General features: G+C 30.3%; 1 protein-coding gene across 1 annotated transcript in view; it reads left to right on the top strand.

Moving 5' to 3' along the window:
• Positions 1-19950, top strand: part of LOC129983866 (uncharacterized) — a 62905-nt gene that overhangs the window by 34112 nt on the left and 8843 nt on the right. Inside the window, exons 17-18 of the mRNA XM_056093534.1 lie at positions 5020-5185; positions 7960-8651. Coding sequence (XP_055949509.1) covers positions 5020-5185; positions 7960-8651 — 858 coding nt within the window. The remainder of the gene's footprint in view (positions 1-5019; positions 5186-7959; positions 8652-19950) is intronic.

Here is a 19950-nt window from a genome sequence, read left to right as displayed (position 1 = left end):
TTTCTTTTTTATGTTGGTTAATACTGAAAATCCAAAATCACTCAAATAATATGTAGAAAATTGTAATAATGTTTTTAAAGCTTTTTTGGCTATCATGGAATAATCCCATCTAATGTTAATACAAAATGAATTAATTGATTCTTCCAAATATTTTAAAATTGAGTCTCAATTATTAGAAAGCGAAATTAGTTCTTCCTCTTCATTCAAAGTTAATTCAAATACAGAAGTATTCCTTATCACAAATGGATTAGAAACCCAATAAATTTTTTTTTTATATCTAAATTTGGGAAATAATGAATAATTCTCTCCTCTAATGTTGTCAAATGGTCAATAACAATTTTATGAATAGTTTTATGAAAATCTTTTGTGATTGATTCAAACTTTTCCAAATTGCTTTCCTGAGCTTTATTCTTCCATAAAGCTATTGTTTTTGGAATCCCACCAGTATATCTGTTGAGTTTAATATATTTTCTTTTGGCCCTTGCTTACTTGAATTTATTTTATTAAAAATAACAAAAATATCTGATAAGTAAGCTAGTTTAGCACACCATATTTAATCTTCCAACAAATGAACAAAATCATAATTTTTATTTTGTTCAAAAAACATTTTCATTTCTTCTTTTAATTCCAGCACACGAGATAACACTTTCGGGATAAATTTTACTATATACATTTCTAAAATTTGGCGGCACACAAAATGCCACAGCAGAGTGGTTGAGAATCACTGGTATATGTCATTATCTAATAAATTGTGTTCTCTTTTCACTTTTTTCACAAAATCAGCACAGGTGCATCTAGAGCATCCCTGTCATTAATCAACAAATCTGTCCACAAGTTAGTTTAGATGAATCAATTATTAGCTCATGCTTGCTAAAACTTTATTATTGTAAGAATAAAAATGGGTGTATGAAGCAATGCAGAGGAAAGAAATATAAGTATTAAATGCAGCGAAAAAATGCATAAAAAATACAGAAGGCTTTTTGCTACACTTGATATTCCTTACTGTATACTAATTATCTTTTATGATAGTAGGTTTGCAGGCTTTGTGTGATTTTAATTAATTACCTTATGTTGAACTTGATGTTGATGATTATCCCCCAAAAATATTTTTAAGCATGAACATTTAAATCCCTGTAATTTTAGTATCCTTATACCTGATATATTTTATAAATTCTAATAGTCAGTCTTTTCTAATAATCAGATACCAAGATTTTTTTAATGGTGTCGGGTCACATTTTTCCATTAACTACTTGAGTAATTTTATCTTTTAATTGCATGTTGTCTCATGCAATGTTATGCCTTTGCTTTCTTATTACTCATGTAAACTATGTACAGAATTTTTCTTCCTTTGTTTTCGCTAATAATTGCATTTAAATAATGATGATTGGTTGGATTTTTTTCTAACAGTTAAAAGTACCATTGAAAATTCGGAAATTTTTTTAAATAATCAAAATTCAGGAAAAAAAGGCATATGATTAAATTTGCATTAATAAAATGACAAATTTTTTAATGTTATTGCAGAAAAATTATAATATTTTCCTTAATTTTTGTAAATAATTGAAATATAATTTTTTTAATAACTGAGTAACTGAAATATAGTTAAATTAAGATTTTAATGCATGTTCCAGCTAAAAAAAATCACTTAGTGATGCACATTGTCATCTTCCAAAATATAAGGTGGTTAATATAAAAGTGTTTGAAGGACTCTAAATTTTATTATCTTAATTTTATTTCATGAGTATTGAAAAAACTTGGTATTTATAATATTTGAAACATGGGAAAATGAATCACACATTAAAAAAATATCAATTATTTAATTTTTTTTTTGATGAAGGACATTATTTTTATTTTTATTACTTTGTAGATTGAAATTATAACACATTCTTTTTGTTAAGGGATGGAAACTAAGTAATTATAATATGTCCTGAATATGTGAACCTTCAAATCCAATCACATAATGCAAGCTTTTCTTGAACATGTCTGGTACAATAAAGGTGAATAGTGTACCAAACATTCCTAAAACATCTGTTAATTGAGCCGCTCAGAAGCCAATGCGGTTAAGTCCAAAACACAGAAATTGAGAAAATTAATGTTTTTTGATACATTAGTTTTTAAAATTCTTGGTTTATTAATTTAATTAGAAAAGTGTATAAAGTCTTTTTTCGAGGTGTAAACTCTGCAAAAAAACAAGATATGTACAGTTTGTGTAAATAAAAATGTAAGTATTTATTGAAATAATGACAGCATCTTAAAAATTTTAGGACTTATACCTTTTGGCAGCTGAAAAAGATAAGAAATTTATGTAAAAATAATAAAATAACATTTATTGTCATAATTTTTATGTTTATTAATCATAACAAACATCATCTTCTTCCGAGTTATTTAAATGTAAATCTTGATCTCCACGTGTTGTCCTTAATGTCCTGTAAAAGTCGTGTTTAATTGGAGAGTGAGTTATATTTTTAAAATTTACTGGCCTACCTATTTTTGTTTTTTTTATATCAATTACATGAAAGGTATCATCCTTGTCAAAATTATATTTGAACTTAATGCTGCTTGGGTTTGACCTTTCCAATTTTATCCATCTCATATTAAGCCAATTACTATGAATTTCTTGTTTTTCAGTGTTACCAACAAATATAGAAAGAAGAAGAATAATTTAATTTTTATTTCAAAGTTTATGTAAAAAAATATTGATAAAAGGTGGACTTATTCACAATGGCTTCTGAAATTATTATACAATATATTCAGAAGCTATTTAAAAAAGGGCTGTCTAACCTAGAAAAAAGCAACCAACGAGTAAATCCTTTAATAACTAAGAAGATTATTATTTATTTCATCAAAATTTCCAAAAATCAGAAAATATCAAAAAATGGACTTAACCGCATTGGCTTCTGAGCGGCTCAATTATGCAGTTTTAACAAATGTTTGGTTAAGCATTTGTTTAGTAGACTGAACAACATGAGGTGGAGGCCTATCTTGCATAAATGGTGTTAAATCTATGCTTTTTCTTCTTCTTCTTCTTCTCTCCCCTGTCCCTTCTTTTTTTTACAAAGCAGGGATCTCATTATTTTCTAGAATTTTACTGTGACTTGTGCCCACTTATGATACTATGATCTAACTATGTTGGTGTAAGATTTTTTGGGAAAAAAAATGGGCCAATAATATAGTCAGAAGTTATATCATATCAAATTATAACATCATTAAATAGATACAAAGAATACAGAGGTTTTCTAAAAACAGCATGGTGTATGAGCCTCATATCCTACAATTATGTGAGTTAATTTCCCCTAATTCAATGAAATGCACATCTTCAATCGACAAAATCTTTCGAATCCATAAGTCATCAGTTTTGTAAAAAATGAGATTAGTAAGATAATTGTTTGTTCTGGATCACTGGTTTGCAAGTGTCACAAAATTTTCATTTTATGTAATAACTTAAATGTAGTGCTAATTAATGTAGTGTAATAACTAAAGTAATTGTAGTACAGAATTTTTTGCGCAGTACCCATAGTTTTGATAAGTTTCTTACTGCACTTCTAGTGCATAAATGTCATTGATCCATTGATTCTGAATCAGTTGTTCCAAATTTCTCCCAGAACTTCGTGACTCACAACGCTTTATCCACTAGTTCAAGGAAGCACCCAAAGTTCTCATGTAGCTTTAAGTTTACTAATCATCTTCCTTAAACCATTAACAGAGAGCAATTTTTTTTCCCCCTTCTGAAATCTTTAAGATTGCAGTATTCTTTCAAAACAATGATATAATTGCTATTTTTTTGGTAAAAATATTTTACTAAGCACCATCTATTTTTGACAGAATGCTGGCTACAATTTCAAGGATATTCTTATTATTTTTATAAGAAAATGTTCTTAAAATTAAAGTTGTAGGCATTTTTGACATAGTAAAGAAAGAAAGAAAGAACAAAAGGGGGGGGGGAACTTATATAACAAGTTACAACATCATCTATTGAAAAGATAGACGATTAAAAAGATTTTTTACTGTGCAATTTTTTCTATTCTGTAAATATTACAAATGCCAAGTTTCTTCAACATTATTTAAATAGTTTTTCTTTTAGAGTCCTTCAAATATTTGCACTTTAATTATAAGCATATTGTATATTTGTGTCAAATTAAATTATTTAAGATTACATGACATAATTTGTAAAATGCCAATAGACACATTATTATAATAGATTGTTATTAATAACGATGGGAATTTGGTTTTGTTTTTACTTATACTGATTCTATATGAGATGAAGAAGGTGATAAATATGCAGTGTGAAAAGAGAAATATTTTTAAATTGCAACAAATGGGTATTTACTGAAAAATATCTGGTTTAATTGTATTTTTATACTTGCAAACATACTTTACAGTTACAAAAATTTTTTTCTACAAATACCGCCAATCAATCATAATAATGCAGCGCATTTAATCTCTAGTTCAACAGCTAGTTGCTGTCTAATCCTCCAAAATCTTTATTTGTCGGCGACTCCGACTCCTCTCACACACGACTTCTTCTCTCAACTACCCTTGCAGCTTCAGAGTGCCTGTCTTTTATAGTTCCAGGAGGCAGGGCTAGAATCTTCCAGACCAATCAGGACGTATCTGGATGTATCTCGGTTCTTAGTGGATGGATTGTGAAAGTTCTCGAACTTTCCAGGATTATCCATTTAGTCGTCAAGCTCAGCACATACAGAACAACGGTTTTAACGGTTTGTCCAACGATGACACTATTCATGACGGGTAGCAAAATTACAGATTTGTAACAGTATTTACTGAAAAATATTGTCTGGTTTAATTGTGTTTTTATACTTGCAGCATACTTTGTAAAAGACAATATTTTTAACTTCTCAATTTCTTGTGTAAATGGCTGATTTGGACCTTCATACAAAATTATTTTAAAACATATGTATTAAAAAGAAAATAAACAATTGCTCTCTGCTATAAAATTGCAATAATATTATTATTCCTTACCTTAAAAAAGTGATGTGTTATTGAAACTTTTTCCTTTTGCAGGACTTAAACTGAAATCTGAAGGTTTTATTACCAATCCTATCAAATGGCTGGTAAAGAAAGGCTTTATTAAGAATACAAGTATTTGTTATGTTTGTCGAGATGTAGCACTTTTAAAAGCAAGCACTAGATTCAATGATGGCTGTTCATGGCTTTGCCAGAATGAAAAGTAAGAAATAGAATTTCTCATTTTTTAAAAATTTTGCTTTCTTATCTATTCAAAAAACATAATTTTCTGCATTCCCTAAAAGCCATATTATTTTTTCTTTTATAATTGGAAAAGAATATAAATTTAATTTTAAAGTTTTGTAAACAACATTGCTATTTTTATTGATTTCTTATCGTAATTTGTATTCTGTGATAAGGAAAATTAATTTAATCATTTATTTATAATTATCTGTTAAAATATTTTGTTTCTTATTTTATTACATGGCCATGATTATTTATTCCTAAAACTTGTATATTTAGTAAAAAATGTATTCATTGTGAATAAAATGCAGTGACATTTAATATTAATATAATGCAAACAAAGCATGATTTCATTGGCATGTAAAATGTTAGAATAATAATTTAAAAATCATAAACAAATTAGTAATATTATCTAAAATTTCACAGATTGTTATTTTCAGTACTTTAGATTCTGATTTTTAATGTGTTGTCCTGTATAGTAGTTTGTTAATAATTGGATGGCCATTAGACCATAGGGCCATTACATTAAAGAAAGTGCCAAATGAATGGAATTTCATTTGATAAAGACTGAAAATTTTATTAGTTCAGATCTCTCTGTTTTTAACCCTTTAAGCAGTTTGCCGTACAGTGTACGTGCTACCCGACATTGGCCTCATCTGGTTTGCCCGTACGGCGTACGGGCATCGATATTTTCTCCTTTCCTTTTCTGGTTTGCCCGCATTTTTCATTATTGAAAGATACTATTTAGTATTATTATTTTTCAACAGATGGTGTGGCTTGCCCATGTAAATGAAATGCTTTTCATCCGGGTTTTTCTATGTAGCGGGAAAGCGGAAACTTTTCTTTGAAATTTTTGTTCTACTGTATGCCGTGCTTGTGAATCTTATGGAAATTATGGATGGAATAGACGACGAAAATACTTTCTTGTTGGATGATGAACTACATTCTGATACAGATATTTCTTCTAATTAATTGGATTATTCCTCAGATGACTCGTGCACTGAGCTCAGATGCATGCAGAATGTACTTGAGAAAAGCAAACATTTAGGGGCTTTTGTGTCCAAAATTGTAAAATAAAAAATGTTGTAAAAGCATTAAAAAATTAAATTAATTTAAAAAAATAAAAAAAATTCTTAATATTCTTATTCTATTAAGTATGGAACTTAATTATATGCAATAAAAAATATGCCTTTTTTGGAAGCATTTCTGGTAAAATAATTGACCGCTTAAAGGGTTAAACAAAATAAGGGTTGAATTGTACATTAGTTTGCCCCTGTGTTTGTTGCCTATATGGTAACGTAATGGAACAATCTTCTAGTAACATTAATACTGCCTTGTTTACTACTTTTTACAGGGGTTGAGTACAGGGTACTACAACTATTATATGAAAAATGTTAAACTAAGAATAAAAAAAATATCGATTAAAGATTTTAATTTAATCTGTATTATAATTAAAAGGTTTTTTTTATTGCTAATAAGACACTGTAATGTTATTTTTAATGTGAATACAAATAGAAAATATTTATTCTTTTGCAGTTCTTAACTCTTGATATGCAGTTTTTGAAATCATCTAAATTATTAATTTAAAAATCTGCAATGCAATTCCTTGTACTTTTTGTAATTCTTTTCCTGATTTAATGGTTTCCTTGATAATTCCTTATGTTGATAATTGCTGAAGAATGGATATCTGGTGAAAGGGAATGGCAGGAAATATTTTGAACTTGCAGAATGAGTGAAGGGAGAATGGATTATATATATTTTAACGAGTTGATGAAGTTAGGGAAAGGATGTTTGTTTGAAATTTTGTATGAAGTATGGTTTGATTGCTTCTTCCTTCCTTCTTTCTTTTCTTTTGTTTGTGTACTATTTCTGTTATCCACACAGTCTTTATGCTCAATGTGCTAGCGAAGCTACTGGGATCCGGCTCCTGCTGCTAGCAAAGCCATAGGATGTTTTTTTAAGTTAAAAATCCTGCTCATTACCTTCTTCAGTTGCCAAAAGCATTGCATGCTCTAAATTTTCTGTGAACACAACAGACTGGCTCAGCCAGTTTGCAAAAATTCTTTATTTAAAAATTGTAAAAATAAGCAACGATGGTGAACCGAAAGGTTAAAAAAATGAAAAGATCTCATATAAAACAAAACTTAACAGTAAAGATCATATTTTTAATGCAGAAAGTGTAACCGTAATTGCTTTACAGAATTGTTAATTTGGTCCGCTATCTTTATTGGCAACTTGACATAGCAAGGGGCACACTAAAGTACAATTTTTTTTTTTTTTGGCTCGGTGAACCTGTTACAATTTTAAATAATTGCAACAACATTTGGCAATCTTAAAGCCATTGATTAAAAGATCAAAGATAGAGATTGGGATTTTGTTGATAATGATTTTGTCTATTAACGTTAATTTGATTTTTAACTGAATTTGTGTGATTGCATTTTAGGGGATGTGAATAGTTCAAAATAGTGTTTTTGTAAGATTTAAGACGATATTTGACAAAATCAGTATGACATAAACTACTGCGTTCTTTTTATGCACAGTGCTTGGAAAATAATGACTCTTCAAATTTTGGTTTATTTGTTTTTAGTTTGCTAAGAATGAATTATACTGATTATCAGAAAAAGTAAAACTCTCCATTCATGAAATTTTTTTATTATTTTCTTATACTTGTTTCTGTCACATTATTAAATTATTATTATTTTTTTAGGTTTTATCATATTGATGCTTTTATAAATTATAATTTATATTCCTTAGGTGCAAGTTTGAAAATGCATTTAGAAGACCAAGCTTTTTTGCTCGCTTTTCCCAGTATTCCATGTCTCACATTGCTGGATTGATTTTCCATTGGATTGTCCAATCAGATGAATCACTTATCAACACAGATATACCTATGGATTCTTGTAAACTTTTAGATTTCTGGCGGTCATTTCAAGTTCTTTGTTCCTCAGCCTTAAAACGTAAAAAAGAAAAAATAGGGGGAGAGGAACATATTGTAGAAGTTGCTGTGATAAGATTTGGAAAATTAACAATTTTAGGAGCAATGGACCGTGAAACCAAACGCCCTCTCATTCAAGCATTCCCAGCTGAAATGGGAAAAATTGATAATCTTTATTATACATTATATTCTTGGATTCATCCAAAATCAATCATTGTTGTAGATGCAACTAAAAAATTCCAAATGCAGCGAAGGTTTGATTGTTACAAAATAATCCTTGCTAACACACATGTTGTTGATAGCAGTCATCTCAGCTGCCATGTTTTGAACATTAAATATTATCTTTTAAATCATCTCTCCAACATGTTTTCGCACATAAAACCTGAATTAATGAGGCAAGAAGTAATGCAGAATTATTTAGAAGAATTGATGTGGAGAGATCATTATGGCAAGGAACCTCAGCAGGCATTTGTTTATATGATGAATGAAATATTTTATAATGACTTAAGAAGTAAGTTTTTTTTTTATTTACTTAAGAAGTAAGTTTTTTATTTGTATTTTGTGTTCAGATCAAGTCTTTAACCTAATATCGCTATTTAAAATATTCTGTTATAATGAAAGCCTTGCTAATTTTTGGAAATTTTTTTCTAAGTATATTAACCCTTTGCACTTAAAAAAGCAATTCAATGAATAATTATTCACTTAATATAAGGACTTGTTAATTTCTTCAACAATTTAAAAAGTTAAAAAATAAAGCATCCGATGCACCATTTTTGATATTGCCTGAGAGGAGATATCTGAATGCAAACAGTTAACCTTCTGAGGGTGCTAAATTAGCATTTTCCACTTTATTTCAAAAGCAAATAATTCATGTATATATTTACCTTCCCTTCAAATTCCACAGTTGAAATATTTTTTAAACTTTAAAAGTTTCATCAAATCCAGGAAAGTCAGTTTCTTCATTTCAAAAACAAGTTTTTGTTTAGCTATATGATCGAAATATTTCGGTATTTAGAAAGATTGATAAGAAGATATGGCATTATTATGTGGTTTTGAGATTTCTATCTTTTTTTTCTCTCTCTATAATGTAAGACCTTCTTTTTAGGATTCTTCAATTTTTCTTAATTATAAAATTTCCATTTGACCTCCAAGTAATGAAGCAGTTACTGTAGGTGAGATAAACGAGATTTTTGATGTGTTAATAAAAATGAGTTTTCAGAGTGAATGAATCATATTACTCTTTTATGTAGAAGAGTAATATGATTGCCTCAGTAACCTAATTGTAGAGTGTCATTTTTGGTTTTAAAGTATTCAAGACACATTACCCTCTTTCAAGATCTAATTTATACTTGGACTTGATATACTTAAAATCTTTTTAGGACAAATTTTCTCTCACTGGAGCAGCATTAATTTTTTTTCTTTTCTTTTCTTTCTTTCTCTGTGTGTGTGTTAAGCGAGGGAAGGTAACTATTGTCTGCATTATCCTAAAATAGCCTTCATTTAGTTCCAAAATGGCTTGTTGATTTGCTTTTTGAATTTGAAACATTGGTACATCTTTGGGTACTTTCCGTTTGCGAGGGCCGTTGGCGACAGTTAAATTATTTTCGCGAAATCAAAAGAAAAAAAAATCGCCAAAAGTTTGGCGATTCTTTTTTACGTCCCTCGGAAACAGAAAAGTACCATTATATTCCGTGGGCCGTTGACGGTAATTAAATTTTCCCCCCAAAATCACAAAAAAAAAAAAAAAAAAAAAAAAAAAATCGCCAACATTATTACGATTTTTTACGGCCTTCGGAAATGGAAAGTACCCGTCTTTGCTATTTAATGAATATTTTTTTTCTCTTCACATTTTAAAGGAAAATATGGGATAATACATACCCTTCAACAGCTAGGGAATTCACACAGTTGCTACGGAAATTAGATGAAAACTATGGTGTATGGATATATTGTAAAAAAATATAGTAAACGACTATATATATACGGGGAAATTACGAAACTCCCCCGGGGATATATATATATATGGAAAACTACAAAATACACTGAAAGTACTCTATTTAACGAAACAAAATTGTAAATATTTAAACAAATAGTGTTAATTTATTTGATCAGCAAAATCGAGTTGTGTAATTTTTTTTAAAAGATGTTTCACTTATATATTTAGTAAATAATAAATGTATCAGATGATTTTGAATAATATTTGTTTTCTTGTTAAAATTCTTTGGAAATATCTTCCTTCAATGATTTTCTGTTATTACATTATATGTAATAACAGCAAATATATTGGTAAGAAGTGCTACTGATGACTGGGTAACTAATGTTGGAGGGTATATCTAAATTTGCCAAATAATATATCTAAATAAAAGTTGATAGCAATTGAAACATAACTTGAGTGTAATAGAGTTTCATGAATTCGAAATTCCAAAATGGGGGAGGGGATTGAAATAGAGAAAAATTGATTTTCTGTAATTGCTTCTTTGTATTATAAAAGCCCAGAATAATAATAATAAAAAATAACTTGCATTTTTTGGGTCCTGTCTTCACCAAAGATTTAACCTTGCTTCCTGTTTTATTCTAACTAAAAACGATCATAAAATACGAAAAAAGTTCATTCATTGATAATTTCCCATCAAAGCGAATCTTAAACAATGGAGAAGTAGTAAGAATGTCTTAAACGACGAAATTCAACATTGCGATGCCAGATTATCAGATTTCGGCGCAGGAAATTTTTTTCATTCTAAAATGAAGATTGTATATCAAAATTCAACGATTCAGATCTGCATCTGGATTGACCAACGAGTCAAGATCAGAATAAGTGAACTCTGTTTTATTTGATAGGATGAGCATTCGAGAAAATATTTGTTTTTTTCGGTTTGAAGCAAATAGATGTGGATTCTTAGGAAGATGTCAGAGCGAAATTTTGAAGTTATTTTGTTCCAGTTCGAAATGTATCGATTCCATCTTAAAATGAAATTTACGATCGTTATAAATTTAATACATAGAATGCAAGGATAAGATGAAGTTGCAGAAGGATATAATACTGTACTCAATAATTTGGAGCCGAAGTGCAATTTCTCGCCAAATTTTCTTTTCAAATTTCGAGATGCAGGTGATTATCAAAATAATGGAGACACCTTAGATTTATAAAGAATCTTTTATTAGTATGGTATAGGACCGCCTTTGGCATGTACTGCAGCTTGGATTTGCCAAAGAATGGATTCATACAAGTGTTGAATAGTGTTTAAATGAATATTGTACCATTCTTCCTGTAGATATTGTGAAAGCTTTGGAAGAGATGCCTATGGAGGAAATCGATTCCATATTGATTGCTTTAAAATAGACCATAACAATTCAATTATATTGAGGTCGGGTGACTGTGCGGACCAAGGCAGATGTTTAACTTCCCCGTATTCATCAGACAATGATTGGACAAATCTCGCTGCATGGATAGGTGCATTATCATCCTGGATAATTCCATCTCTTGCAGGAAACAAAGTTTGCATCATAGGATAGACCTGTTCAGCTAAAATTTCTTTATACTTCTCCCCAGTTATCCTTTCGTTCAGGGTTACGATTGGTCCAGCAGAAAACCACGACATGGCTGCCCATATCATGACAGATCCACTTCCTTGCTTGACATTTGGAAGGAGACAATCACGATCATACACTTGTACAAGTGTCCTCCAAACGTGAACCCGCCCTGTTGTAGTAAAAATTGTGAAACACGATTCGTCAGACTACATTACTTTCTTCCATTTATCTGTCGACCAGGTTTTGTAAGTACGACACCACTGTAGACTTCATTAACATCTGTGACAATTGGCTTGGGAATTATTGCTCTGCCATAAATGTTCTGTTTATGAAGGTGCTTTCTGACTGTAATCACTGACACTGGAGAATTCAAATGGGTATTAAGCTGCGCGGTCATTTTTGCTGCAGTGGTTCGCTTTTCAGACATTACAATCCGCTTCAATACCCGTCCATTTTTTTTCACTGAGCTTCTCTTTCCGCCTGCTATTTTGCTTTACTGAGCTTTTCTTGCCTCACTGTGTATGCTATCATGACTTTAGACATCGTACTTCCATAAACGCCTGAAAGTTGGGATGTTTCGGTCACACTTGCTCCAGATAAACGGGCACCTACAATTTGACCTCTTTGAAAATCTAAGAGGTCTGACATTTTACGCTTTTGAAAATAACACAAGAATTCCAGAACTTCAATACAGCTAACATACTACCAGAATATATACATTGCTATTTATTAAAAAAACTAATGGCTCTTATTATATTTTAATGCTTACGGGGTGAATTCAAAAATGTCATTTTTATTCACAGGTGTTTCCATTATTTTGATAATCACCTGTAGAATCGTTTGCATTATACTCAATAGACATGTATTGAAAACAATATAGCTGGAAGCAAATATCAGGCTAGAGAAAGCAATTTATATTGCCGAACAAGCTAAAATAATTTTAAAAAAACGACGATCATTGCCTCAAATCATGAAATGCAAAAGTCTGCAATAAAATAAGTCAAGATTTTTTTGAAATTTTCTAAGGGAAAAAAAGTAAATAAAATATCGACACTAAACGAGAAATTTAGGAAAATAGGAACAGAGACAAAATTCTGCTTAGTAAAATTAGAGAAAATTATTGCAAAACAGAAATAGTGTGGAAATAATAAAATGCATCGAAGAACAGTGCCCAGTCAAAAATGCAATCAGCATTACTTGTAAAACGTTCCATTATATTATTGGTCTTTCATAAATTAGTAGTTTCCATCTTCGTGCATAAAACATTAGATGGTTTGTCTCCTTGACTCCAGAGAATAAAATTGAAAATGATGCAATATTCATATCATGTGCAGTATATACCAGAAAAAGATCTAATGATTGTTGATGTTCTTTCAAGAAATCCAATAGATGGGAGAGCTCACAGAAGAAATTTTGTATTTAAACTGTTGAAAGATTGTCAGAAATTTGGCAAACTCAACTAGAAGACGAAATGTGTGTTGAGCGGATTAATTTTATTAAAGAAGGTTGGCCTGAGAAAAAGGAATCATCTATTCATTAATCAAGATATTGGGTATATAAACATTCTGTCAATATTCAAGATGGATTATTCATGAAGAATGCAAGATTATAAATCCTCGAGTTCATGAGATTAGAAATTTTGCTGTTGTTTTATGGACAGCTCTGATGGATACTGAACTGATGTCGAATCAATTCCTTGTTTTGGCTACCATTTGGCAACTTGTCGATGAAGGTAGTGACAAAATCGAAGATAACTGAATCAGCAGAAATTATGATGATTGGACCATTAAGACACGAATGGTCATGTTCCTTCCAAAAATTTCTGTGCCTGCTTCGGAAACTATAAGAAACTAGGCGACCGAACTGGAATTAATCAATTGAGTTAAACTCGGGTGATTAATTTGAATATTAAATAATTAATATTCAATAATATTAATGATATAATGTGTAATTAAATAATAATATAATATCGCTTATTCAACTAATTTGAATAAGTGATTACTTGAATATTAAAGCAGCATTGAGCCGTGTGCTGAATAGACAGTCAGTATTGTTTTAGTATTCTAACTCAGCTCAAACGTTGAATTGTGTCAAATCTTTCTTTACTGTGGAGCTCTATCTTAGCCCTTTGCACTTGTTGCTATTGGTTATAAGCGAGGATCGAACTCTCAACCTTTGGGTTCGTAGCCGAGTAACATGACCACAAGACAAAAGAAATTTCTCATGTCTCGTAGCTGTTATCTGGCTTATAAAGCGTCACCACAATACTCCCCCTCCAGTGCGTCGGAGGTGAGACGAACGATATTTTGTCCCGTTTTTGCTGTTATTAGTGGTGATATATTGGCTGTTGCGCCTTATCCATTTTTTTTATTGGCTGATTATTTATCAGCTTCATTTATTTATTGGCTGATTATTTATCAGCTGCATTTTTTATTGGCTGATTAAGTATCAGCTTCATTTATTTATTTATTTATTGGCTGATTATTTGTCAGCTTTATTTTATTTTATTTATTTCTGGTAAAGGGCGCCACAACAGTTGTATAAAGTTTGCGTATTTTCATCATCGGGCCTCGCCTATCACCAATGTTGCGATTGGTGATAGGCGAGGATCGAACTCGCAATCTTTGGGTCCGTAGCCACGTAACATGACCACAAGACAAAATTAATTGCTCATGTTATCTGGCTTATAAAGCGTCACTACACACTGTTACTGTTGTTTGTTACTAATTTGTTGCTGTTTTATGCTATGTACGTTTCGGAGGTGTTTTTTTGACTGTGTGTTCTTGCTGTCGTGTTGAATAAGTGTCATTATTTGTTATATAGCCTGTAGGACTGTCTCATCCTATAACCACTATATCGAACCCATTGATTTTACAGACTATGAATTTTCTGTAATATTATTAATACTTTATCAGATTTAATTGGTAAGGTTCCTATATATTTCATTACGTTAACTTAGTTATTTAAAGTCGAACATCATTAAAAGTCATAAAGTCAAACATTTGCTTTTATACTATTTGCATGCAAATATGGTTCGTAGGCAATTTGAAATCATAATAGGGAAATAAAAAAACATTTCTCAAAGTTAATAAAATGAAAAAGATTATTAACCTAACTTAATTTACTTATGCAATCAATGAGAACCTTGGCTGACAGGTGATTTGCATAACCAGCAAATAAAATGTAAAAAAGTGATTCACTTGACAAGCGATGTCTCACATAACGAGTGGCGAAGGGATACTGTATGTCACATACTGGATTAACATGTATCAGTTTGTGCTAAGCTCCTATTTGAAAAGAACCTTTATATCTACATGGAAGAAAATGTTTGGTCGGATGTGACTCCAAGGAGTCTAAGCAAGTCCCTATGGAGCATTAATCAACGAGATTTTGTCTATAGTCAAGATTATAAGGTTATAAGCGGCATCGACATCGATGAGCTGGTAGAAGAATATAGCCAGAACCACCCAAGAGCAGAGCTGATGGAGCTTCATTTTGTGTCACAGCAAAAAGCTGCAGTGGAGATTTGGTCAGGAGAGTAAGAAATAATAGACACAACAGAGCAACAACCTTTCAGTGAAATAAGAGAGATACTGAAAGCAGGGGAAATTTTTACTTCTTAAGTTGAAAAGCATCACTCTGATAAGGTGGTATCGCGATACAAATTCATTTAACAAAGATACTGTGTGTCATTTTCGCCAAATTTTGAAGCATATAAGACAATGTTTATATATAAATAATAACATGCATTATATATAAATAATAATTATAAATTTAAGTATTCCTTTCGAAATGGAACGGATTGCCCTAGTTGACATTGATAAAAGGTTTCATTTAACGAATGTTTTGCATTATGAGTGAGATTAGGGAACGAATTATACAGATTAAGCGAGGTTTCACTGTATATTAAAAATACTTTGAAATGTGAAATTATATTGATCGTTTTGTTAAAAGTAGGACTTAAAATTAGGAATGTGCACTGCCTTGGGCCGTAAAACACCTAAATCCGACATTGTTACATGTGTAAGTGTTTATTTTTTGGTGTATTAGTATTTTTTCTTTCGAATTTAAATTTTTTATTTGCATCAGAGCTACAGAGCTGCAGATACCTCTTATGCAGATAGATATATCTGCCGATCTTGTACATGTATCTCTTGTAGATATTTGTACAAGATCTGCACCACAAGAATGCTAGTTTTTAGGTCACTGTTATCATATTTAAAATTCTGTACAGTTTAATTGTGCCACTTGCATTATAGCCTACATGATACTTTTTCTTGGAAACGTGGATTTTAACATTAATAGAATTGAATTTTATCATTCTTAAAATAAAAGATGTTTGCATTAGAATTTTTTGTCATTTGTTGAGAAGTAAGTGCACACAAAAATGCAAGACACAAGCAAACGAAAATTGCATGCTGTGTGCAGATTTTAATGATAGTTTTAAGGTGAATGAATTTTGAATTCATAGGATATTGTAAATCTGGTTATTAGAATACTAATGATATCGAGGTTTGGTCTTATTTTGGGATCAAGTTTCAGCATTGAAACAAATGCCTGAAGGTTGTATTGTTTATTTTTTTTATTTCATCCAATCTGGAAATGTTTAGAAAGAAGGGAAGCATCTATCCACAATTTTATAATAACAATAAGAGAAAAGATTGTTAGCTCCCCTTATAGATACTTCTTTATACATATTTCACTTCTTTTTTATATTTTTATTATTTTGATTTCATTTTGTTAATTTTTGTTCTCTTACAAAGAATATCTACTATAGTTTCCAATAGTTAAAAATTGTGAGACATTCATTAAAAACACTCCAATATTACTGGCAAAGAGTAGAGAGATATTTTGAGTTGAGAGATATTTTTAATGATTCAAAATGGGTAAATGACATTACAAAGTTACGTATTGAGATATTTGTCCAATATTTAATTTAAAGTAAGTTGCGTTGAATATTTTAGAAAAGTTTGGCATGGTATTATAGATAGTAACTTGTGCAAAAATTTAAAAACATCAAGAAAATACTATTAAAAAAACTTTTTAGCAAAAAAAAACAAAAAAAAAAAAACCCGACAAATGGAGAAAAAGGGAAAAAATAAAGAACAACCTCCCATCAATGAAAGAATTTTGAAAATGGAGGAAATCAGCAGGCTTATACGTAAGAAACCTTGAGAACTTTGGTGCAAAAATAGGGGGGGGGGATAAAAATACATAAATAAAGTTTTTACACTACCATATTTTCTTACTGAAATGTATCTTTTATTCAATTTTTTTTGTCTCATTTTTACTATAGTTTTTATTTGAACAAAACTTGGAAGTAATTCATCTTTCATCCATTGATTTTCTTTTAAATAATAATTCTACATTACTTGTAATATCTTAATCACTTTTTGTATAAATTTATTAAATCAATAATCAAATTTATTCTACTTCTCGGGGTTTATGTCCGATTGAATTTTTTAAAATTTATTTATGGAGGTTTTTTTTTTTTTTTTTCTTTTTCTTGTTTGTTTGTTTCAAACCTTATGTTCGATATGAAAATAAAAAATGGTGTCAGAACGGGCAGCTTATTAAAATTCCATTGGAGCAATTAACGTATTACAACTTGTGGTACAGTTTTAAAATGTGGGTTTTCTTTTTAAAGTTGATGTGAAAGATGAAAAACTTCTGCAGGGATAAAAAGAAGTGATGATGGGATATTCATTGCAAAAGGTGGCTAGTAAAAAATTTAATTTCATGAAACTCTTTAGGTTCTGCAATAAAATAAAAATTGAAGGTAATGGTGAGTTGTAATTCTTATCAATAGTATTCTATGATTTAAATAACTTAAGGATAATGAAATGAATTAAGCAATACAGATTAATTTTTAAGGATATTTCGGGATATTGCATGTAAATTACATAAATGTGACTTTTTATTACAGACTCAGTGCATAGCATTAGCTTGCACTGAGGTCTTGCAACAGGTCTTTACAAATGAACAAGAGACAGAGTTTCAACACAATCAACAGTACATAAGCAGTACTTCAGAGTTATATTACAGCCTTTCTGTCAGACGTAAAACACATTGGGGCATAATAGTATGCAGTTAAAAGTCAAATAAAATCCCTTTGGGATGGAATCAATGTGAAAGCCTTCAAATGTCTGACTATCAGTTTTTCTGAAGCATAAGAAATCTCTTTCTTGGGTCCCCGCCAACAGCTTGCCTAAACATAGACACAAAGTGGAAATCTTCACAAATCTTGTAAATATCAATGACAGATTCAAATTCCAGTGTCAAGATGTCTACACTGCTATAATGATGCTATAATGTAATTTAATTTACAGTATTTACGTTGCACCTTTTATGTTTTTTCAGTAAAATTAGCCATAATGGACCTATTTTACTCGTAGGTTGGGCATGTAAGACTATTATGTTCTGGCAGCTCTTTTGCAAACATTACTCATTTTCATAGAAATACAGATGTTGCTGTATTTATAATTATTATTAAAATCAATTAATTTTGTTTTAAGGTTATAATTCTTCAATATTTTTTATGCCACAATTACTTTTTGTAAAAATGTATTAATTGAATTATTCAATTAATCATATTTATTTTACTTCTTAATGTTTATTTTTGGCCTTGTTCATTATTTTATGAAACTTCTGTTCTAAGACCTTGTCAAGTCTGCATCTGAGAACTTGGCGAAAAAATTAGTCGCCAAATAGGATGTGAGAAAGGAGCAAATAAAAAATTTATTGGGAGAACATAAATAGAAAAAAAAAAGAAAAAAGATAGAGCTTATATATTATGTGCGCTCCATTAATTAAAAATGAAAAGTAAATAATTTTGGAAGCAAGATCATTGTTCATACATTTATGAAAATATGATAAATAAAAGAAAACTTGGCATAGACTGTAGCTGAAGAACAACAATAAAAAAAGAATAAAATACCCTGCAAAGAAAGAAAATCAGCATCAACCAAGAAGAATAAATCAAATAAATAAAGGAAGAAGGCTCCTTAACAGGTGTTTCACATGGAAGAAGATAGTGACTGCTTTGCATCAAAGGTGCTGGATTCTTCTCAAAATCCAAACAATCAGCAATATGCTTTTAACTGTCATAGTTGTTTGAAGTGGGATTATGGTCATTGTGCTTTGTTTATGTATTTGTAAAATCAATAATTCAGACAATAATTATGATCAAATTACTTATAAAGGTATAGATTCTCCATTATATATCATTCATCATATTTATACCATTATAATTTCATGAAATTAACATAATATTGACAAGGGTGTTTGTGTTCCGGGGATTTTGAACTTCGATACCCGGAAATTCCGGGGATCGTCGTTCAAAAGGAAGTAGGAATAATAATGAATTATTTATTTTGATCTGGGTAATTTTGTTTGCTTTGAAAGCAGAAAACGCAAGGTCAGTGTGTGTGGTGAAAACTTTTCCTTTCTTTCTCCAAAGGCAGTGATAATGCATGAAAAGGGGGGAAAAACTTCTTTTTTGTTCTTTCCTTATTGCGAGTTATGACTCATTCCCCCGGTTCTCGGACATTCTCTTCTGGATTCTTTTCGGCAAGTAGGCGCGGCAGAAAAAAAAGGGAGAGACTTCGTTCGACCAGATGTGCGATCACGTGACCTGGGTTCAAAGGTCTTAATTTTGCAAAAAAAGTAATTCATTGAACTTTTATAATTAGGTAATTCAATACTTCATAATCGTAATTTTTCATTCCCCCCCCCCTTCTCGAAACTCCAAAATGTCGGTAGTAAGTCCGTAAAAGTTTCAGGGGATTTTTTGGGGTCCCACAAACACCCCTGTATTGAACTTATTGTTATTCTGTAGATAATGTGTATGTTGCCATAATTACAAAAACATAATAAGTGAAATACCTTTGTCTTTATAATTTTTATATATTTTCTGTAAAAAGTAACTTTATTTGGTCTCGCAACAGGCTCCATAATGGGGCAAGTTATTGCAATGTATATATGTGTGTCAAACTGTTAATCTATTGAATAATTGTTGAAAGAAACGTATGAGATCTAAAATCATTAAAATAAATTTTTAAATGTGTTTCATTAAAAAAAAAAAAACTTGTAATAGATTCTTTTAAAAAGAAATTCTGAGAAAAAAAAGTGTAATATTTTGTCCCAGTCTCCCCTAATTTTATGTGAAGTCTTTTACATTAAGTTGATTTCTCTAACTACTTCAGCAAAGATTCAAAAAAGGAATTTCTGTGATCATAATATTTTTCTGCTTGAGCCTATTTTTATACACCATATAACCTATT

The sequence above is a fragment of the Argiope bruennichi genome, chromosome 9 (genome assembly GCF_947563725.1).
Source record: "Argiope bruennichi chromosome 9, qqArgBrue1.1, whole genome shotgun sequence".
Taxonomy (NCBI): domain Eukaryota; kingdom Metazoa; phylum Arthropoda; class Arachnida; order Araneae; family Araneidae; genus Argiope; species Argiope bruennichi.
This window is presented reverse-complemented; position numbering and strand designations above follow the sequence as displayed.